Here is a 23,467-nt window from a genome sequence, read left to right as displayed (position 1 = left end):
TGAAGCCTCCATGGAAGTTGAGGCGCCCGAGATATCCGGTGTGCCCTGGAGTGTCTGCACCGCCCTCGCGTCAAAATGTCATGACGTCGAGGGCGGAGCTATGACACTCGAGGCCCGAAACGCCACAGCGAACTAACAATGCAAGTACCTCGGACGGACGGAGGGAGGGGGCCCCTTGCTAGCACCCGTTTCATTGCCCTCAGAAACGGGCATTTTTTCCTTGGTTTTTATGATTTTATAGATAAAATCAGGCCATTTATTTGCTAAGCAGCTAGACTTTAACAGCATAACAAAAGGCTGGCCCTGGGAAGGCGCAAAGGCAGAGCGGAAACTAATCCTCTTAGTGGCAGAATGAAGCCACTAAAGGGATAAGTTATGCAAATAAATTTAAAGCTACTGAATATCAGTGCTAAATCTAAATGGATAATTGCTGGCACAGTCACCATTATACATTTAAGGGGGAAGATATCAAGCTGCATTAGGGAAATAAAGTGCATTATTTGTCCCTTAATGTGACTTTAAGGGTACTAACACAGGTTGTTTTGCCCTAACACAGTGATGTTTAAATCACCATGAGTTATGTAGTGCAAACACATGTAAAGCAGCTCATTACTATGGAAATATTATACTGTGGCTTGTGATATACACCTGGTGCACACAGCAAGACACACATTGCTTCTAGCAGGCACTTTTCCACTTGCTTTCCTTTGACAGCAATCTCTCTCATAATAATTAATCTTAATTTCCAGTAAGTGTTTTCAAAACATCTAAATCCAATTGCATTCCTTCATCTGGATAGTGGAACCCACTAATGCAGGCACTTTTACTTAAATATTTAGCTGTTTTAGTGGGTTAGATTTGCTGCCTCAGGTGTAAAATGCATATAAATAGGCTCTAATTTATTTATTGGGATTTATTAACTACCTTTGGGGTTCTTTTACTAAGGTGCGCTGAAAAATGGCTTGCAGTAGTGTAAACGCGGGTTTTGGGTGCACACCGATCCATTTTTCAGCGCACCTGTAAAAAAGGCCTTTAGAAAAGTTTTGCCGAAAATCAAAATTGCTGCTCATCCATTTTGGGTCTGTGACCGTACCGCCAGCCACTGACCTAGCGGTAAAGTCTCATGCGGTAATCTGGCGGTAATGACCTACATGTGTCAAATGCCACTTGGCGCTCGTCCGATATGCACATCCAAATAAAAAAAATATATTTGGACATGCATATCGGACGCACACCAAAAGTTAAATTACCGCAAGAGCCACACGGTAGCCAGGTGGTAAGTCCATTTTGGCACGCATTGGGTGCACGTAGACGCTTATGCGGCTTAGTAAACGGGCCCCTTTATGAAAAGATTCACTTTTAGGTCATGCCTAAAAGTAAGTGCATTGCAAATCATCATCCACTTGTACAGTAGGCATGCCCAGAGTGGGTGGAGCCCCAATTTAGGAATGCATATTTAAATAAACTATGAATGATCATGCTTACACCTGCTCTCTAACAGTCGTAATGTCCGTGCCCTCAAATCAAGCACAGTTTCTGTAGAAGTTTTGCCAGCATTTTGTAAAGAAACATAGGCACCAAATAGATGCTTTACTACCCTATTACGTTTATATATGTTGGGCAGACTGGATGGACCGTGCAGGTCTTTGTCTGCCGTCATCTACTATGTTACTATTAACTTAGGCACTTTGTTATAAAATTGCCCCTATACCCCTGGATTCTATATAGTGTGCTTAGAGATCTGCGCCAAAATGCAAGCAGATTCTATAATACCATGTGCAACTTAATTGGCTTAACAAACTAATTAGCACTGATACCAGCACTTACCAAGCAATAATGAGCACTAATTGGCACTAATTAGAATTTATGCGCACAACTCGCTAAGTGTATTCTATAACTCAGTGTGCCTAATTTCTAATGTGCGCAGGTAAAAAGGGTCATGGTTATAGGTGGGGAAATAGGTGTTTCATGGGCTTTCCCCAAATTTGCATGCATAGTTATAGAATATGGCCCAGTGCGTGTAAATCTACGTGCCAGGATTTACACCAAGTTTTAGCTGGTGTAAATGGATGTGCTTAGATTTTGGCACTGAAATATCAACTAAGCATATTCTATATACTGCGCTTAAATCTAGGTGCTGTTTATAGAATACGCTTAGTGGGCACTGATTTCAGCGCTAATTTTTTTGGTGCCATATATAGAATCTCCCAATAGTGTTTTATTTTGCCAGATGCTTCTTAATTTTTTTTTTCATAATGATCACAGCTCACATCATTGTATGAAATTATAACACTTGCTAGTTTATTTTCACAGCATATAAAAATATAGCATGCTTTATAATGAATGTGCAAGCTCTCCTTGATCTATTTCCCATTTTTATGAAATCTGATCAGATGGTTTGCTGGCATGTCACAGACCTGTTAAATGCCCTTGGAGTTACAACCTCCTTCTCTTCCACACATACATTTCAGTGGGAAACCAGAAGAAGTGACATGACAATGCCCACATGCCAAGGCTGGTGCAAGAGTATTGGATGCCCTAGATAAACCTTCAGCCTTGCCACTCCCCCTTCACCTACCTTGTCTGCTCCTACTCCAAGATTTTAATAATTAAAATCTACATTCATGATCATTCAATGAGAATTGTATAAAACTGCTTAATTGGACATCATACTTTCAAATATTCAACTTTGTTTTGCATATAACAATATATGCTGATGGTTTGCTGAGTTTTTGCGGCTGTCAGGACTATTGCTATGGATTAACTGTGGCTGCTTTGACTGCTCTCTCCTGTAGAATCTGCTATCCAAGGTGACTGCCTAGTGTTGCCTAAAGGTTGGTCTAGCCCTGCTTAAAGGTCTTAAAAAGAGCCATGCTGAGTTCCAACTGGTCATGTCGTTCTGAACACTACCACATAGGGAAAATCTGGCCGAGGCTCACAAGCATGCACCTGGGAAGGATGACTGAATTGTGAAGGCCAGATGAAAACACAAGATAATGAAAGATGGAATGATGGGAAAGACTGGGAACTTCTGTCCAGTAGGAACTCACCACGGCCTCTGCCACTGGCTCGCTGGGTTCAGCAGTTGGAATGTCTGCTGCTGGGGTTGGAGAGGGTAGCTCAGGCTCATCAATCGTGGGCTCCACAGGAGGAGCTGCTTCTCCCTCAGTCTTTGATTGAATTAAAAAGTATAAGCAACAGCAAAATGAGAAAGTGTTTGACATGGTTAGTTCACAGGAGCTGCATTCAATGCATCCCAACCTAACAGCATTTTTCCCTTCCAGAAAGCTCTTTCATTAATCATAGGGCATCAGTTTGACAGAATGATTAGTGTGTCACATTTTTCAGCATTCCAACAATGTATCAAAAATGTTTCATGAACAAGGTATTGTCAGACATCAATCACTGCAAGATTTTAATAATAAGAGTTCATTCACTTTGAAAAAGCCCAGTCAGCAGATATACATTTCCCACATGCAAGTGACTATATTCATGATTCATGTGCAGTAATCAAAGTTTTGATACGTACTGCATTAAGCTTTAGCAGCTCAACTGGCAGATCTGCTTGAGATAGACACAAGCAAATGAGCTGGGGTGATGCCAATAGGCTCCATTTTTCAGGATCCCCATGCATTCAGGGACACATAGTCCTGTTTTCTTAAGGAAATGAGAACTACACATCCATATATGAGCTACAGCAGTGTTTTCTCAAATCTGTCCTGGGGGACCCCAGCCAGTCAGGTTGTCAGGATATCCACAGTAAATGGACATACAAATGCAGACTTACGTCACTTTTAGACGTTTTTCTCTTTTGAAAATGAACCTATTAGTCTGTGGAATGACCACAGCCATGTTGTAAGGAGGAGCAGATCATTTTAAAAGATGGTAAGCTTCTGTCTTCTAATTTGGTAGCTCTTTTTTTTTCCTTGAAGGGAGAGACATGATCACTCAGTAGCAGGAGAAAAAAAACTTAGGAGACTGAGGGAGCTGCTCTAGGCACAGGCATCCCTGGGTATGCCCACTGAAGCCCCTTAAAAGGCTTCTTAGATAGGGGAGAACACCAGAACAAAGGCTTAGTTAAGGGACTTCATCGGCAAGTATGCCTGCATCTCCCCTGCTTGTTTCAGGACAAAATCTATTTTATTTCCTGTTTGAGAAGTTTTAGCAAAAATAGCCTCGTCCCCCAAAAGTAAACCCCAAGTCAGACATGTTGATGGGAAAAATGCCTTACAATGCCACAGAAATCCCCCCCCCCCCAAACAACTCACCGAGGAGTCCATCGTGTTCTGATCTGATTGACCTGTGAACAACGAGTTAGTTGTGTCCGGCTAGGAATAAGAGAGAAAAATAAAAGAAAAAAAATTGACAGGTTCAACTTGCAGAAAACTAGCATACTAAGCATGTACATAATCTTTTTTTTTTTTTGGGGGGGGGGGGTGGATAACATACAAGAAAATTTGCATACTTTCAACTTATAAATACTGCCATCCGATTGCTACTGCCGCAATAGCAGCCACCTCTGAGTGTTGCTACTTAGATGCTCCTTGTTCTGCCAGCTTCCTGTTTGAACTCTTCAAGTCCTCCAGGCACTGACACTCTAGTTCACCTTGCTGCATGACTATCAGTGAATATGAGCCCAGGCTGTTCCCATGCTCTAGCACTGTTCTTGCAAAAAAGGCAGTATAGTATGGAAATTGCCCAGCTGTAAATTCACTGAAAGCCACACAACAGAACAAGTTGGAGTTTTAGACCCCAAGGTGCCCAAGGACCAGAGAAGGTTTCAAAACTAATGGCAGAAGCAGTTGAAAGTCCCATGAACCAGAAGAGGTGCCCAAGTTGACAGCAGGAATAACAAACAGTTCTGAAGAGTGAAGGAGGTGCTGAAGTTGTTGATGAAAGTGGTGGAAAGGCACATGAGGTGCAGTGGCAGAAAGACCTGGAGCAGGAGCCAAAGCAGAAATGGTCTTAAGGAACTGATAGGAGATGGTGTGTGTGGAAGCAGCAGCAAAGAATCCTGGTGCTATTGAAGGATGGGTGTGAGAGGGAAAGGCTCGGAAGAACAGAGCAATTACATGGCAACAGCGCTATCACAGCCGGGTCTCCAGAAGAAGCTATTGTTAAATGGGTCCCCATCGGGACTGAAGCCACACACACACACACTGTTTTTTAGGAGGTTTCTGAGATCCATGATTGTTTTTTTCACTGGTTACAATTAAAAGTGGTTGCGCTTAAAGTCTACTTCATTGTAGCATTATCTGTACCATTTTGATGAGGTCTTTTCCTCTTTTTTTAATTTAATTTTATATATATATATATAAAAGTTTCCCCTGAGTTTTTTAGTGTTTTACAATTATTTTTCAAGGTATCGCTTGCTCATAGTATGGTGAAAAAGATCTGAATTGTGCTATTTTGCTAAGCATACATATATGCCTGTAAGTGCTACTGTTCTAGACATTTACAAATGCAAAAGGAACATCAATGCAGCTGCCTAGAGTACAAAATTGCCTTTTAAAATATTCCAATCAAAGACTGGTGGCCATTTGAAAAGTGCACAAAGAAAAGGCAAGAAATGTGAATCTTTGTGAAAAACTGTGAACGTAAATGTTAAAAAAAAAGATCCATTTTGAATGGTGGAATTTCCTACAAACTTTGAAAACTGTGGCGTCAAGTTTCAAAACAATTTAACCAGGCAGGAGAGTCTCCAACCTGGTTAAATCACACTGGCCATCCCAACTGCTAATATTCAGCAGTACTTAATTGAATCAGGCTGCTGAATCTTAGCGCTCATCGCTATGGCACTATCCGGTTAGGGATGGAGCTGGCACAGATCTGGAAGTTATCCAGTGCTCAGATAGTTAACTGGACATATTGGACTGTATATCCAGTAATACTGTCCTAACTATTCCTGGTCAGCTCTGCAGCTACGGCATCGATTATCAGCTATAGCTGGATAATTTCTGGGTGCTGCCAACACGTGAATATTCAGTACTGATATTCAGATGGGTGTCGGCTCTGAATATCTGGGCAAAACTCAGCACTTACAAATGCTCTGACTGCCACTGGCTCAATATTGCCCCTTGAAGGTTTTATTGAATTACATCTTAGAAAATGAAAAACAAAACAAACCATCAGCATGGTTTGTAGCTGGAACCTTCTGCTGACAACAACAGTTAAGCTATTCATGGTTCAGTAGCCTGAACTGATTAAATTACTGTTGTGAAGGTTGGCCTTATCTGTATGTAGTGCAAATGCTGAGTGAGCATTACTTGTTTTATTTGGGCATGTGCCAGCCATCACACATGCATGGACAATTGTGCCTGCACAAATAGGGGTGTAGTCTATAAACTGCACCTAAAAAACTAGCACTGAAAAACCCTACTTAAACGTTATTCTTCAAGCCATGCCTAAAGTTGAGAGCGGTTTATAGAATAGTGCTTAAGCACAGGGGTTGTGCATAAATGTAGGCACGTCCATTTGCACCAATGAAAATGTAGTCAAATGCCCCTGCCTAAATTTGCACATGGAACCCCCTTATTCTATAATTGTGTGCATAATTGGAATTCATACCCATGCATCACCCTGAAACGCCTATGACCCTCCTATTTCTGTGCCCCCTTTTCCGGGATGTGTATAAAATTTATGTGCAGATCATGCACCGCACCTAAATTTACGCATGTATATGTCAATTTCAATTAACATCAATAATTGCTTGTTAACAAAACAATTATTGGGACTAATTGGCTCGTTGTTCAATTAACTTGCATGTGGGTGCATGCCCAAATTTTCATGCACAATTTTTGGCAACTTTTATAGAATTATGGGGATAGCATGCATATGCACACACCATCAGGAAGATAGTGCACACTCAATGACTTTGCTGCTGTGATGACAAAATGGCCTAATGAAAAGAAATAAAACCACATTCCTGGAAATGACACAGGGAAACAGCATGAAAAAAAAATTCTGGCTGCCCATCCCTAATGCTACACTCTCAGCAGGAAATGTGACTGGTAGTATGTTCTGCTGGCCTGCTCTCCCCACCCTGTATAGCCTCTGCCTTTTTTTCAATTGCAAGCACATCCCTAAAACATAAAAGGGATGATAGTACAGATTCCTGGGATACCCCATACAGAGGTCACTGAGGACCTGAAGCTTAATTGAAAGTGCCTCTAAGTTGCAGGCTGGGTACTTACTGTTTATTGACTAAACAGAAGGCACAAGAAAGGTCTTTATTTAATAAAGACTGCTCAATAAGCACTGAACAGGGAAAAGTCCATTTGAATAAGGCCCAGTGAGTATTATCTGCAAATCAAGTCAACTTACCTGTGCGAATCCATTAAATGCATCACTGGATGCCTAAGGAAAAGAAAACATCAATCACGTTTCTTAAATAATTTTTCATGCATAAAAAACACTGGTAAACGGCATTTTTGTTACAAAGAATGTGAATGGTGTTCTTAGCTAAGTCATGGGTGCTGAATTCGAAAATGAAATCAGTTTTTGCCTATCGGGCTCAGTTTTCTTGTGACACGCTACCATTTTTATAAAAATCCTTGAAAATGCTGCATTTTGGTACCCTGCTGTGCAGGGCCGCCGAGAGGGGGGGGGGGGGGGGACAAAATCCCCAGGGCCCGGGCCTTCAAGGGGGGCCCGGTGCCAGTCCCACCCGCCCTCTGACTGTCTGCCACCGGGCCGGCCCCCTGTATTTAAATCACCGCGCGGTGCGACTCTCCCTCTCACCTCCCTGTGAGGCAGAACTCCTCCCTTCGGGTCTCCTTCCCTCCCTGTATCCCGCCCTCGGGGGAGCAGCAGCAGCAGCAGCGACCTCAGAGGGGGGAGTGGAGCGGCGACCTCGGGGACGGGGCAAGGCGGGGGCAAGGCGGCCTTGTCCCGGGCCCGGCCAAGTTTCTCGGCGGCCCTGCTGCTGTGGATTAATTTAATTCAGCAGTTGTAATTGTTGGAAAAACAATTGAAATATACTAGGAATTACAATACAAAACCCTTAGTTTAGAAAGCCACCACCAGGAAATAAGGGAGGTTTGGCAACATTGCCCATGAGTCATGCTCGAACATGTTCAAACACGTTCTGTTGCGTCAGTTGCCACCTGTATCTCAGCATTGAGAGTTCAGTCAACAATTGCTGTTGGAAGTGACTGCTTGTAGTTCTATGTTTGTGAAGGTTCAGAAGAAATGCCTCGTACCTGTGCAAATAGCCCAAATTCTTTTTGTTATATCTGTAGAGAGTTTACTCTGAAATCGCAAAAACAAAAACTTAATCCTCTTGTAAAAAAGTGCTACGAACTATATTTTGGATGTAAGGTTGGTGAACAGGACCGCAAATGGGCTCCCCACATTTGCTGTTTGATGTGTGTTACACTCCTGACAGGCTGGTTAAAAGGAAGACGTCGCATGCCCTTTGCTGTTCCCATGATTTGGAGGGAACCAACGGATCACACAACAGACTGTTATTTCTGTCTGACAAAAATAGCAGGAATCACCTCGAAAACAAGGAAAACTGTGCAATATCCTAACTTGCCATCTGCTATAAGACCTGTATGTCACAGTGAAGAATTGCCAGTACCAGTGCCTCCTGAGAATTTGATAGTGAGTGAAGATGAATACAGTGACGAACATGCAGAAGACAGAGAAGGGGATATGCATACCGACCCATCATTTCAGGACCTCTGCGAATCAAATGTGCCCCACTTTTTGACACAAGGGGATCTCAACGATCTTGTTCATGATTTAAATTTGTCGAAGCAACAGGCTGAGGTTTTAGGTTCGAGATTAAAAGGATGGAATCTTCTTTCTTGCGATACGAAAGTGAGTGTTTTTCGTAACCGACATGCTATTTTTTCTGAATATTTCTCCAAGGAAGGTGACATGGTCTTTTGTAATGATCTATTACTGGTCTTTTACTCTTATGTTGCTTATATCTTTGATTTCTTTGTGAACTGACACAGTTTTTTTTTAACTCTTGTAGCAGAAGTGTGTCATTTTGCCAGATACATATAATAGCTACGTACGCCGACACAAGCATTTACAAAAACCATTATCACATGAAAACTGAGGCTGATACAGAAATTCTGAAATGGGATCTGGATTCAGGGAAGAATGATCTTCCAGAAAATGTACGTTTTGTTCTTGTTACAGAAAAAAAGGTTTTTTTTGTAGACCAGTGAAATTAAAAATCAAGAAGATGAGCAAGTAAGTTAGCTTCCAAAAAGTAACACAGCATGGGGTCCTTTTACTAAAGAATGCTAAGCAATTAATGCACAAATTAGCACACACTGTTACTGCATGAGCGAGGTAACTGGACATGACAGTGTGTGCTTATTTACGCATAGGGATGGGCAGTCAGAAAATTTTCATTTCATATTGCCTCCGTATCATTTACAGAAATGTTTGTTTTATTCATTTTCATCTGGCAATGTTTCCATTTTGTTAGTTGCTGATCATAGAACACAGTCTTTGGAAACAGTGCACACTATGCCCTGGATTTTATACAGCACGCCTAGAGATTTGCGCTTAAATCCAGGTGTATTCTATAACAATGCACGTAACTTAATTGGCTTAACAAGCTAATTAAGTTGATAATAGCACTTAACAAGCAATAATGAGCACTAATTGTCAATAATAAGAATTTGCGCGCACGAGTGCCTAACTTCTAACGTGCACAGGCCGAAAGGGGCATGATTATGAGTGGGGAAATGGGCGTTCCAAAATTTACTCACATAATTATAGAATATGGCCGTCTGCGCCTAACTCTACACACTGGGATTTATGCTACATTTTCATCAGTGTAAATGGAGGCATGTAGTTTTAGGCGCTGGGATATTGACTAAGCATATTCTATGTACCGTGCCTAAATTTAGGTTCCACTTATACAATACGCTTAGTTGGAAATGTTTTCTGCGCAGATTTTTTAGGTGCCCTATGTAGAATCCCCCCTATGTGTAATGAGGGCACATTATTTCAGAAAAAGGGTGAGCTTTTTTCCCGACAGGGCACACATGTGTGCACAAGTTTGCATATGCACAATAGTTTGCACATGGGTTGATGGTTCCACTATTAGGAAATAGTGTGCCCTCCTTCCAAAACAGCAAGATTACATAAGATTAGATTTTATATATAGCAGCTAAAAAAATCAGTGCCAAAAAACATAACACTCGGTGATTTTCTATAAACCGTACTTAAAATTAGGCATGGTTTATAGAATAGTGCTTCTGCCTGGGAATCACGCCGAAATTTAGGTTCGGCCATTTGCACCAACTGGAATGGGGTGCAAATCTTTGTGCCTAAAGTATGGGTGTATCTCCTTATTCTATAACTACGCAAGTAAATTTTAGGAATGCCCCCAATCCGCCCATGACCCTCAAATTTCCGCACCCTCTTTTTGGACTCGTGTGTAAAATTTAGGTGCAGATCTGGTGCCTTAATTTATAGAAGTAGCAGCTAATTAAATCCAATTAGCGCTAACAATTGCTTGTTAGGATGCCAATTATCAGTGCTAAGTGGCTCGTTATTCAATTAAGTTGCACACTCAAGGAAGTTACATGGAAATACTTTTAAAACAAATAGGAGGAAATATTTTTTCACTCAACGAACAGTTAAGCTCTGGAACTCTTTACCGAAGGATGTGGTAACCTTGTAAGTCAACTATTTGAAAATTGTCTACCCTCCATGTGGAGGACAACATACACTTTAGAACAGTATGCACTTTTATCCGTACAGAGAGGTAGTTTTTATGGGAGCATGCTTAGATTAGGGGAAGAAAACAACATGCGTAGATTGATTGCATTTTCCAATCTATGTGTGCTATTTTTCTTCAGATGTGTCCCCACAGAAAAAGCAAATACAATTAGTGTGGCTGCTTTGCACCTGTAGCAAAAATCAAAGCAAGATAGCTTACATAATGTTACCCTTATGTTCAGTGCAAACCCAACATCTGTGGTGGGAGTTTGAGCATTGTCCACTATAACAAAGGAACGAATTCAGGTATTGTCTGAAAGTCTACTTACCGGCTGCTGCTGTACCAGATCATTGCTTGTCTGTGTGTAGGAAAACATGTGCATTAAACATAGGAAATAAAGTCAAGTGCTTTCACAGATAGGTGCCTATCGTGTACTAGGCTCTATTCTATAAGGTAATACCTAAGTGATAGAGGTGGCATACACTGTTTTGGCCTGAATATCAGATTAAGTGATATATCAAATGTCAATAAACAAACATGTCTGTCACACATGAACTTTACTTTACCACAACCTCACTTTGTATTTGTTATAACCGGTATTGACGATCGCCTCTATGGTACTATGTAAGCCACACTGAGCCTGCAAATAGGCGGGAAAATGTGGGATACAAATGTAACAAACAAATATGGGAGAAGCATGGGCAAGCCATGGGCATATCTCCCAGTTAACGAATAGTTTACAGAACACTACAAACTATGCACGTCACTTGGTGCCCCTAGGTGTGCCAATTTACACCTTCCATTGACATGGCATAAGAAGGTGTGCCTATACATGGGCATACCAATGCTGATCTTACACTAATATTTTATAACAGATGCAGTTCTGGAATTGGTGCTCAGTGCATGGCATTGGGGTGTTTGGACTGGGGCTTGAATTTATAGAATTGCTCTTTAAATCTTCTGTTCATTAAAATATGCATCCTACAGCATTCAGCATTGGAAAGGTGCAAAAATAATACAGCACATTATCCCCCAGATTCTATATAGTGCCATAGCCGTCGAGAGAGGGGGTCAGGGGGGACAAAATTCCCTGGGCCCGGGCCTCCAAGGGGGACCCGGCACCGCAGTCCCACCCGCTCTCCATTGTCGACCATCTGCCACCGGGCTGGGCCCCCTGCATTGAAATCACAGTGCCTCTCACCTCCATGTGAAAGCGCTGCAGGCAGCAGGGCAGCAGATCGCCTCCCTTCGGGCCTCCTTCCCTCCCTGTGTCCTGCCCTCATCTGACATAACTTCCGCGAGGGCGGGACACAAGGAGGGAAGGAGGGCCGAAGGGAGGCGATCTGCTGCCCTGCTGCCTGCAGCGCTTTCACACGGAGGTGAGAGGTGCTGTGATTTATATGCAGGGGACCCGGCCCGGTGGCAGACGGAGGGGGGGGGGAGCGGCGGTGGCGACCTCGGGGGGGTGGAGGGGGAGGGGGAGCAGCAGGGGTGGGGCCCCGGGGGCAGCCCTGTATAGTGCAACTTAAGTTGTGCACAGATCCAGTCGTATTCTGGATTTGCACATGCAACTTAATTAGTTAACAAGCCAATCAGCCTTGATAATTGACAATTAACAAGCAATTATTGACACTACTTGGCATTAATTAGAATTTATGCACAGAACTATAATGTAATGCATATAAATTCTAAGTTGCAGAGTTAAAAAAGGGGTGTGGCCATGGGTGTGGAATGGGTGGGTTGTGGGCATCTCTAAAATCTATGCGCATTGTTATAGAATACACCCGTTCCGCGCCTTATTTAGGTGTTGGCACTTACACCAAGTTTTACTTTTAGTTGCATGGACAGGCGCTCGGTATATTTTATAAACCACATGGAAATTTAGACATTCTGTAAAGTACACCTAAATTTAGGTGTACTTTATAGAATACGCCTAGGCGTATTTTGATTCTGTACCAATTTTTTAGGCATGATATATAGAATCTAGTCCTATAGGCCGGATTCAGTAAATGGCACCCAAAGATAGGCGCTGGAAAGATCTGCACTAAAGTAATATTTTATAAATGCTGTTCTGTGCAGAGCACCCTTTACAGAATATTAGCTTAGTGTGGATTTCACACTAAACTATGGGTGCCAGTATTGACGTCTGCCAAACCTTGTGTAAATCCTGGATCCAATTTGTGGTACATTTTTACTAAGAGAAGATAAAACCCTGTGTCAGGTTTACACCTGTGCTTGGCTCTGTCTCTTATCTGATCTATGTGCTGACACCCAGAGAATTATTTTATTTCATTTTGTAAACCACTGTGATCTATTGTTTTAGCTAAGCAGTATAGTAAATTGTAAAATAATAAACAAACATCTATCTATCAGTGTAATACCTCTAGATACTTCAGCTACCTGTCTTTTGTTTCATTAGGAGGGGTGGGATGGAGGAGATGAAGGGGATGGTTGGAATTTCATAGCGTGATTACTAATACCATATCTAAGAAATAATTCATGTGTCACACGTGGTCTCAGCATATAGCACATAGAGCATTTTAATTTGTTTTATGAAGCCAAAACATTTTAAGCAGCCTTACCGTCCATAAATCCCATGGCAGAGTCTGAAGAGATAAAGAACACATGAGAAATTAGCAATTACCATCATGAAATTTTTAAGTAGTAGCTTTTTCCATATGAGTGCACTGGTACCACATAGAGGGGCATTTTTGAACGGCGCCGGCCATCTCCGGGGCCGGCCCTGCAAGTGGGCGGAGCCAATCGTATTTTCAAAAAAGATGGCCGGCCATCTTTTTTTTCGATAATAAGGTTGGGGCCGCCCAAATGTCAGAGATGGCTGGGTTTGAGATGGCCGGCCTCGGTTTTTGCCCATAATGGAAACCGAAGCCGGCCATCTCAAACCCGGCCAAATCCAAAGCATTTGGTCATGGGAGGGGCCAGGATTCGTAGTGCACTGGCCCACCTCACATGCCAGGACACCAACCAGGCACCCTAGGAGGCAAGTCTAAAAAGTTTTTAAAAAATTAAAATAGCTCCCAGGTGCATAGCTCCCTTGCCTTGGGTGCTGAGCCCCCCAACCCCCCCAAACCCACTCCCCACAACTATACACCACTACCATAGCCCTAAGGGGTGAAGGGGGGCAACTACATGTGGGTACAGTGGGTTTCGGGTGGGTTTTGAAGGGCTCCCATTTTCTACCACAAGTGTAACAGGTAGGGGAGGGGGGTGGGCATGGGTCCACCTGCCTGAAGTCCACTGCACCCACTAAAACTGCTCCAGGGACCTGTATACTGCTGCAATGGACCTGAGTATGACATTTGAGGCTGGCATAGAGGCTGGCAAAAAAAGTTTTTAAAGTTGTTTTTTTGAGGGTGGGAGGGGGTTAGTGACCACTGGGGGAGTCAGGGGAGGTGATCCCCAATTCCCTCCGGTGGTCATCTGGTCAGTTCGGGCACTTTTTTGGGACTTAGACCTGAAAAAAAAGGGACCAAGTGACTCTGGCGAAATGCTCGTCAAGGCCGGCTTTCTTTTTTCCATTATCAGGCAAAGCCGGCCATTTCACGCCCCCGCCCTGCCCCTGTCCTGCCTTCGCTACCATGCCAACATGCCCCCTTGAACTTTCGCCGGCCCCCGCGACGGAATGCAGTTGAAGCCGGCCAAAATCGGCTTTCGATTCTACCAATTTGGCCGACTTCAGGAGATTGACGCCCATCTCCCAATTTGTGTCGGAAGATGGCCAGCGATCTCATTCGAAAATATGTTGGATAGAAATCCAAAGAAAACATGTTCTAAAGGTTTTGGAGAACGGGAAATGTGAAACATTTTTGTTTATTTATTTTAAAATGCCTTTAGATTCTAGGTACAAAGGGGCCAGTTTATATACTGTGAGTTAACAGCCACAATTAGCCCGGAGTAATAGTAAAGGCTATGCAGTAACTGTTGGGGGCTTGTCCAGCATTCTCTTTGACAAATTCCATACCAAAGTTACTGTCAAGCACGGGCATTATATACCCCTAACTGTACATGGCCACTGGAGTGTGCACTAACTGCAATGTGCAATCCATGCCAGTCTCTGCCGATATCTACTACTACTACTACTATTTAGCATTTCTATAGCGCTACAAGGCATATGCAGCGCTGCACAAACATAGAAGAAAGACAGTCCCTGCTCAAAGAGCTTACAATCTAATAGACAAAAAATAAATAAAGTAAGCAAATCAAATCAATTAATGTGATCGGGAAGGAAGAGAGGAGGGTAGGTGGAGGCGAGTGGTTTCCGAGTCAAAAGCAATGTTAAAGAGGTGGGCTTTCAGTCTAGATTTAAAGGTGGCCAAGGATGGGGCAAGACGTAGGGGCTCAGGAAGTTTATTCCAGGCGTAGGGTGCAGCGAGACAGAAGACGCGAAGTCTGGAGTTGGCAGTAGTGGAGAAGGGAACAGATAAGAAGGATTTATCCATGGAGCGGAGTGCACGGGAAGGGGTGTAGGGAAGGACGAGTGTGGAGAGATACTGGGGAGCAGCAGAGTGAATACATTTATAGGTTAGTAGAAGAAGTTTGAACAGGATGCGAAAACGGATAGGGAGCCAGTGAAGGGTCTTGAGGAGAGGGGTAGTATGAGTAAAGCGACCCTGGCGGAAGATGAGACGGGCAGCAGAGTTTTGAACCGACTGGAGAGGGGAGAGGTGACTAAGTGGGAGGCCAGCAAGAAACAGATTGCAGTAGTCTAAATGAGAGGTGACAAGGGTGTGGAAGAGGGGTTTGGTAGAGTGCTCGGAAAGAAAGGGGCGGATTTTACGGATGTTGTAAAGAAAGAAACGACAGGTCTTGGCGGTCTGCTGGATATGAGCAGAGAAGGAGAGAGAAGAGTCAAAGATGACCCCAAGGTTTCGAGCTGAGGAGACAGGGAGAATGAGAGAGCCATCAACAGAAATAGAAAACGGGGGGAGCGGGGAGGTGGGTTTGGGGGGGAAAATGAGAAGCTCGGTTTTGGTCATATTTAATTTCAGGTGGCGTTGAGACATCCAGGCAGCAATGTCAGACAAGCACGCTGAAACTTTGGTTATCCTGTCCACAGTGGCATGCAGTGACATCTACAACAGGGAATTCAGTAAATTTTGCAAACAACAAGATGAGCTTTTTGGCCCCAACATATCAGTTCCCTCCCCCAGCAGAGATACTGGTATTCAGTGACCCCAACAAAACACCATCTATATTACTTCCCAATCCTTTTTTCCAATGTAAACTGTACCCATCAGCATCTTCTTCTCCCTATCTCTTTTATCCCTTGCACATCCCCTCATTTTTGTTTCCATCCCTTCACCCATGCACCTGTGCTCTCTTATCCTGCTGGCCATTTAACTCCCTTTTTCCCCACCCTCTCACCCCCACTACCTTCTCTTCTACTCTTGTTGCCATATTCTCTCTCTCTTCCTAATCTGATCTACCCCAGACTCACCTTTCCTATACCATCCTTGTGCCCTGAACTTCCCTTGCTCTGTCCACCATCACTCCTTCCCTTCCTTTTACCCCATCTCCCTTCTTTCTTTCCATCCTTCTCCAGCCCTAATCCCATCTCTCTTGCCACCATAAACACAGTACAAATTATATTGCAATGATAAAGTGGATCAAATTGGGCAGGGGAGTGTTGTGCTATATGTTAAAGAGGGAATTGAGTCAAACAAAATATACATTCTTCATGAAACAGATAGCATCATGGAATCCTTATGGATAGAAATTCTATAGGTGAAAGGAAGGAGTATACATGTAGGGCTGTACTACCATCCACCAGAAATTAGGAAAGCTGGCAAATTAGGCAACAATATAATAATGGGTGATTTCAATTATCCAAAAATTGACTGGATAAATGTAACATTAGGGAGCGCTAGGGAGGTAAAATTCTTAGACATAATAATGACTACTTCTTGAGGTAACTGGTCCAAGAACCAAGAAGAGGGGGAGCTATTTTAGATCTAGCCCTTAGTGGAATGCAGAGCATAGTATGAGAGGTAATGGTGTTGGGTCCACTTGGAAACTCTGATCATAACATGATGAAATTTGAACTAATATCTGGAGTGAAGTCACTAAGGAAATATAATGTAGTAGCATTTAATTTTCAAAAGGACAACTATGATAAAATTAGGAAAATAGTTAAAAAGAAGCTAAAATGTTAAAAAGAAGCTAAAAGGCCACAAAGGTTAGGCAATCAGGCATGGATGTTGTTTAAAAATACCATTGTGGAAGCCCAGACCAGATGTATTCCATGTATTAACCACAGTGGAAAGAAGAACAAACGACAGCCAGCATAGTTAAAAAGAGAAGTGAAAGAGGCTATTAGAGTCAAAAGAACATTCTTCAAAGAATGGAAAAAGAATCTAAATGAAGAAAATAAGCAACACAAGAACTGTTTAGCTAGAAGCAAAGCATTGCTAAAGAAGGCTAAACCAGAATATGAAGAAAAACTTGCTGCAGAGACAAAAACTCATAGCCTCATCTTTTTCAAGTACATCAGAAGCAGAAAGCCTGTTAAGGAATCTGTGGGACCATTAGACCATGAAGGAGTAAAAGGGGCATTCAGGGAGAATAAGGCCATGGTGGAGAGATTGAATGAATTCTGTGCTTCAGTCTTTATGGAAGAAGATGGAAGAAGATCAACCTGTACCAGAAATGGTTTTCAAGGGTGATGATGCAAAGGAACTGAAAGAAATCTCTGTGAACCTGGAAGATGTACTGAGCCAAATTGACACGTTAAAGGATGATAAATCACATGGACCAGATGGTTTATACCCCAGGGTACTGAAAGAACTCAAACATGAAATTGCTGATCTACTGTTACTGATCTGTAACCTATCATTAAAATCATCTATAGTACATAAATATTAGAGGGTAGCCAACATAACGCTGATTTTTAAAAAGGGTTCCAGGGGTGATCTGGAAAATTACAGACCAGTAAGCATGACTTCAGTGCTGAGCAAAATGGTAGAAACTATTATAAAGAATAAAATTACAGAACACATAGACAATCATGGTTTAATGGGACACAGTCAGCATGAGTTCAGCTGAGTGAAGTCTTGCCTCACAATTTGCTTCATTTCTTTGAAGGTCTGAATAAACATGTGGATAAAGGTGAGTCAGTTGATGTAGTATATCTAGATTTTCAGAAAGCTTTTGACAAAGCTTTTCATGAGAGACTTCTGAGGAAATTAAAAAGTCATGGGATAGGAGTCAATGTCCTTCTGTAGATTAGGAATTAGTTAGTGGACAGAAAACAAAGCGTAGGGTTAAATGGCAATTTTTCTCAATGGAGGAAGGGTGAATAGTGTAGTGACACAGGGATCTGTACTGGGACTGGTGTTATTTAATATATTTATAAATCATCTGGAAATCGGAATGACAAGTGAGGTAATTAAATTTGCAGATGACACAAAATTATTCAAAGTTGTCAAAACACAAGCAGACTGTGAAAAATTGCAGGAATACCTTAGGAACTGGAAGACTGGGCATCCAAATGGCACATACAATTTAATGTGGACAAATGCAAAGTGATGCACACTGGGAAGAATAATCCAAATCATAGTTACTTGATGCTAGGGTCCACCTTAGATGTCAGCACCCAAGAATAAGATCTAAGTGTCATTGTGGACAATACGCTGAAATCTTCTGCCCAGTGTGCAGCAGTGGCTAAAAAAAGCAACAGGATGCTAGGAATTAATAGGAAAAGGATGCAAAATAAGACCAAGAATATTATAATGCCTCTTGTTATCATTCCATGGTGTGACCTCACCTTGAGTGCTGCGTTCAGTTCTGGTTGCCATATCTCATAAAAGATATAGCGGAATTAGAACAGGTTCAAAGTAGAGCGACCAAGGTAATAAAGGGTATAGAACTCCTCTCATATGAGGAAAGGCTAAAGAGGTTAGGGCTCTTCATCTTGGAAAACAGACAGCTTAGGGGGGATATGAATGAGGTCTACAAAATCCTGAGTATGTAGAACAGGTAAAAATGAATCGATTTTTCAATCTTTCGAAAAGTACAAAGACCAGAGGACACTCAATGAAATTACATGAAAATATTTTAAAAACTAACATATTTGGAGCATTCAAGATGCCTAGACACTTATATTTGCTAGAAACCATCTCTTGCATCATTTGGACATGGTATTCACCCACACCTGCTGCAATCTGATCCAGAGCGTAGTATAAGACTACACCATTGGAAATGGCTCCACAGGGGAAGATAAAGAATGAAGACCTTTTCAAGGAGAGTTACTGCACTGCATGGTAGTGATTTGAAACTAGTAGTCTGTAACACCCTAGAAACCAATCAATTAGGTCAGCTGGCACCATTTAAAAAAAGAACAATAACAACAGTGGGTAGGGGTGATTGAGAATCCCTCCTGCTGCATGGAGACAGAGCCCATAGATTTATATACCACTGAAATAGTATGCAAGCAAATCATTCTTATGTTATTCATTAAGGATATACTTAAAATTTGACCCATTTGCAACCCTCAAGAAGCATCAGTGAATATCCCTGGTATAGAGACATTAGTTCCCCTCAAAACTGCAACAGCCCAGCCACCCTCAGCAGCAGGACCAAGGATGGGGAATCAAACCTAGATCTGCTGGATCACAGACAACAGCACGACACAGAACCCTATCTGACTGGTTTCATTTTAAGATTGAAACCTCAGCTTGAGTCTTTGCAAATCAAGTGAAAGCAGTACCTGAGACATGGGTGAATGTGTCTGGGTTATTCCCGGTGAAACCACTTCTGGCTTGAAAGGATCAAAGTCCAGATCTAGTAGCGATTCCTGTTTCTTAGCTTCAGGTTCCTCATTCTAGTAAACATGAATAGAAAACAGAAAGTTTTGAAAAACTGATAAAATTAATAAAAAGATAAATGTACAAAATATATCACCCCACAGCAGTGTGAACCTAAAGAGTTCAATATGAAGCAAACCATGCTGGGAATACAGGATGGAGCTTGACTTGGCACTCTGATACAGCTTATTCAGAGAAATACAGAAGCATATGTTTTAAGACAGTAAGATTTTGCTTTCTTAATGCCTATTTTATGATTTCCCATAGACACAGAATGCAGAAAAGGATTGGCCCTCATATACGTCAGGTGTAAGTGCACCAGTGCATTTCTACTATAGGCTGAGGAAGCTATTGCAAGCAGCTGTGCTATCCACATTCCTCAAAGTATTAATTTCCTGTTCCTTGGCTCAGTTCCTGTATCTGATTTACCATTCACTCATTTTCATTCCTAGAATTTTTACTGCTTTTAGAATAAAAAGTGTGAACTCCACAATTATGGTTGAAAAGAGCTGCCACAGCATTGATCCCCAAAATAAAAAAAATTACAACTTGTATTCATCCAAACCATTAAAACATCTCGAAAAAGCTCTTTGTGAGTTTTAAATAGGTTTGGTTGGCTAAATAAAATTTTTTCAGTGCTGGTGGTGGTAGGTGGGGTGGGGGGGGGGCAGAATAGTTGTATGGTTTATTAGCAACATTGGTGTGTTTTTCTGCTTTACCATTATGTCTGGTTTTCTAGCTTTCAGCTTTTTATCAATTAAAATGGTGATATCTTAGGTGATTGCAACTCTTTCGTTTTCTGTATTTCTGTCAGGGTAATGATCCTAGTGTTTTTCCGGTTCAGCAATGTTATAGTGTTTATAGTTTCCAATGGATGAGCTGTGCCATCTTCTCATGCCTTTCTGTATAATTGTCCTTCTGACATCAACACATAAAGCCCAGTGGAAAAATGTGCAATTGTTTCTAGTTCTGTGAATTTGCATTTGTTTTACTAATATTTTTATGCTGGTTGTGGAATATATTCTTTGTAATTCCCTATTCAGTTATCATCTCTCATCTTTAGTTTTAACTCACCTCTCAGCCACTCTTGTCAGATATAGATCTACACGTGTTTGCTGAAGTAACTCTTTATTTCCTGCTGGAGTTGTGCATTTGCAACTTGTTTTTCCTTGTCTGTTAGTCTGATTTATGAAAGAGCTTTTTCTCTTGTTTTGCTTTTCTCTCCATGCGTGCTGGTAAGTTCTTATTCATTCTCTTCTTTTAAATGTTTGTCAAAGTTTAAGGATAGAGACAGATTGTGGCTGTATACTATATTTTGTTCTGTTAATGCTAGTTAGTATACTTGGATGTCCACAATAGTTGCACTGTAAATATAATCTATTTCTATAAAAAACATTCCTCCTTCAGCTTTTGGGATGTACAGTCTCAAAATATACTGCTTTCTTTATATTAGCTAGTGGGCACGAAGGAGTTTTCGTGTTCTTACATCCAAATGGTTGAGATCTTTCTAGAGTTAGCTTATGATTCCAAACCTGTATAGATAGTGTGGATTGCAAATTGATTAATGGCTTTGAAATTATTTATGCTGTTAAAGCACTTTTCAATATTAGTTTTAGTCTCCTGTACTACTCTCTACTGGATCTTGTTGATTGGTGATTTGTGCTGGACTGTTACAGTATATCTTCATCTATTCATAGATATTTATGTTTAATGGCACTTGTCTGCCCAAGTTCCTTTATATTGCATTTGGTAAAAAAAAAAGTTTTCAGCATTGCTTAGTTTTTCTCTATGAAGGTCACCTTTATACACTTGTCTGGGCAAATGTTATCTCAATGTCATCTGAGAATTTGTTCACTAAGGAGGCAAGTGTGCACTTCCATTTAGGCAATTGAAGGCCGCACAGGAGCCTATTTTATAATGGCATCTGGGCACTCAACTTCCATTACAGAATAGTAGCATAATCCAGTATTATCATGCCTAACATTTACATGCCCACATTTTAACCAATCATAGACTTGGCATAACTGCAGGCATCTAAATTTGGTAAGGATGCGCATAACTTACAGTATTCTGTAAGGTACTTATGAAACTGGGAGCTCTGCCCATGTTCCAATCTTGTGTGCTCCCTCTTCCATTTATACACTGTCCTCCAAATTCTATATATCATGCCTTGATTTCCGCTTGGATATCTAAGCGTATTCTATAACAATGCAGTAACTTAATTGGTTAACTAGCTAATCATCACTGTTAATTGAATGTTAACAAGCAATTATCAGCAATAAGTGCATTCTACAATGTGGTTCACCTAAATTCCAAGTCACATAGTTGAAAAAGGGGGTGTGGACATTTCTATAATCTATGTAAATTATTAGAGAATACACTCGCTCTGTGCCTAATTTAGGTGTCAGGATTTATGCTAAATAAAACATGGCCTAAATGGATGTGACTAAATTTGGTTGCATGGAAAGAAGGTCAACATAATTCTATATACTGTGTGGAAATTTAGCTGACTCTATAAAATTTAGGCATACTTTAGAGAATATGCCTAGACGCATTTTTTTTCTGAGCAGGTTTTTAAGGTAGCATATATAGAATCTAGCCCTAGTTATGTGCATCATTACAAGACAGTTTTGTTTATTTGCACTTGATACACTGCCTATGCTGATGCATAGATCAAAGCAGTTTACAATAAACAAATAGAAATTTGAAAAGAATAAAGGAACTACAATGTTAACAGGAAAGTATTATCAAGCGAACAGAATAACAGCATTTAGGGCTACATTTTATACATCATGCCTAAAAAAATCAGTGTGGAAGAAAATACACCTAAGCGTATTCTATAAACTACGCCTAAAGTTAGTCGCAGTTTATAGTATATGCCTAGAGCCCATCTGTATGACTAAATTTAGTCATGAGCATTTATGCCAAGTAAAACTCGGTGTAAATGCCTATCAGCAGCGTAATCGAAAGAGAAGGACGCCCATCTTTTGACACAAATCGGGAGATGGGCATCCTTCTCTCAGGGTCTCCCAAATTGGCATAATCGAAAGTCGATTTTGGGCGTCCTCAACTGCTTTCCGTCACGGGGATGACCAAAATTCACGGGAGCGTGTCGGCAGTGTACTGAAGGTGGGACAGGGGTGTGATTAAGAGATGGGCATCCTCGGCTGATAATGGAAAAAAGAAGGGCGTCCCTGATGAGCATTTGGCCGACTTTACTTGGTCCAATTTTTTTCACGACCAAGAGTGAATGAGAGTGAAGAAAGTCCTATCCAGGGGTGGTGGCTGTTTTACACTGAGACCTCTGTCTCCCAAAGTAAAGGGGGCTCAGTGAGTGTATTTACAAATAACATAGTAGATGACGGCAGAAAAAAGACCTGCACAGTCCACCCAGTCTGCCCAACAAGATAAACTCACGTGTCATTTTTTGTGTATACCTTACCTTGATTTGTACCTGTCTTTTTCAGGGCACAGACTGTATAAGTCTGTCCAGCACTATGCCCACCTCCCAACCACCCGCCCCGCCTCCCACCACCGGCTCTGGCACAGACCGTATAAGTCTGCCCAGCACTATCCCCACCTCCCAACCACCAGCCCTGCCTCCGACCGCCGGCTAAGCTTCTGGGGATCCCTTCCTTCTGAGGAGGATTCCTTTATGTTTATCCCACGCATGTTTGAATTCCGTTACTGTTTTCCTCTCCACCACCTCCCGCGGGAGGGCATTCCAAGCATCCACCACTCTCTCTGTGAAAACCACTCTCTCTGTGAAAAAATACTTCCTGACATTTTTCTTGAGTCTGCCCCCCTTCAATCTCATTTCATGTCCTCTCGTTCTACTGCCTTCCCCTCTCCGGAAAAGGTTCATTTGCAGATTAATACCTTTTAAATATTTGAACGTCTGTATCAAGCCTCGAAAAGGTGCCCAAACTGACCAGATGACTACCAGAGGGAA

At 41.8% G+C, this 23,467-nt stretch overlaps 1 protein-coding gene across 1 annotated transcript in view; it reads right to left on the bottom strand.

Annotated features, from left to right (window-relative positions):
* Positions 1 to 23,467, bottom strand: part of AMPH (amphiphysin) — a 296,706-nt gene that overhangs the window by 24,774 nt on the left and 248,465 nt on the right. Inside the window, exons 12-17 of the mRNA XM_030207529.1 lie at positions 19,419 to 19,532; positions 13,276 to 13,299; positions 11,022 to 11,051; positions 7,324 to 7,356; positions 4,269 to 4,328; positions 3,051 to 3,170 (exon numbers count right to left, since the gene is read on the bottom strand). Of these exons, the coding sequence (XP_030063389.1) occupies positions 3,051 to 3,170; positions 4,269 to 4,328; positions 7,324 to 7,356; positions 11,022 to 11,051; positions 13,276 to 13,299; positions 19,419 to 19,532 (381 nt within the window). The remainder of the gene's footprint in view (positions 1 to 3,050; positions 3,171 to 4,268; positions 4,329 to 7,323; positions 7,357 to 11,021; positions 11,052 to 13,275; positions 13,300 to 19,418; positions 19,533 to 23,467) is intronic.

The sequence above is a fragment of the Microcaecilia unicolor genome, chromosome 1 (genome assembly GCF_901765095.1).
Source record: "Microcaecilia unicolor chromosome 1, aMicUni1.1, whole genome shotgun sequence".
NCBI classification, from domain to species: Eukaryota; Metazoa; Chordata; class Amphibia; order Gymnophiona; family Siphonopidae; genus Microcaecilia; species Microcaecilia unicolor.
The sequence above is the reverse complement of the archived record's forward strand: the minus strand, read 5'-3'. Positions and strand labels throughout refer to the sequence as shown.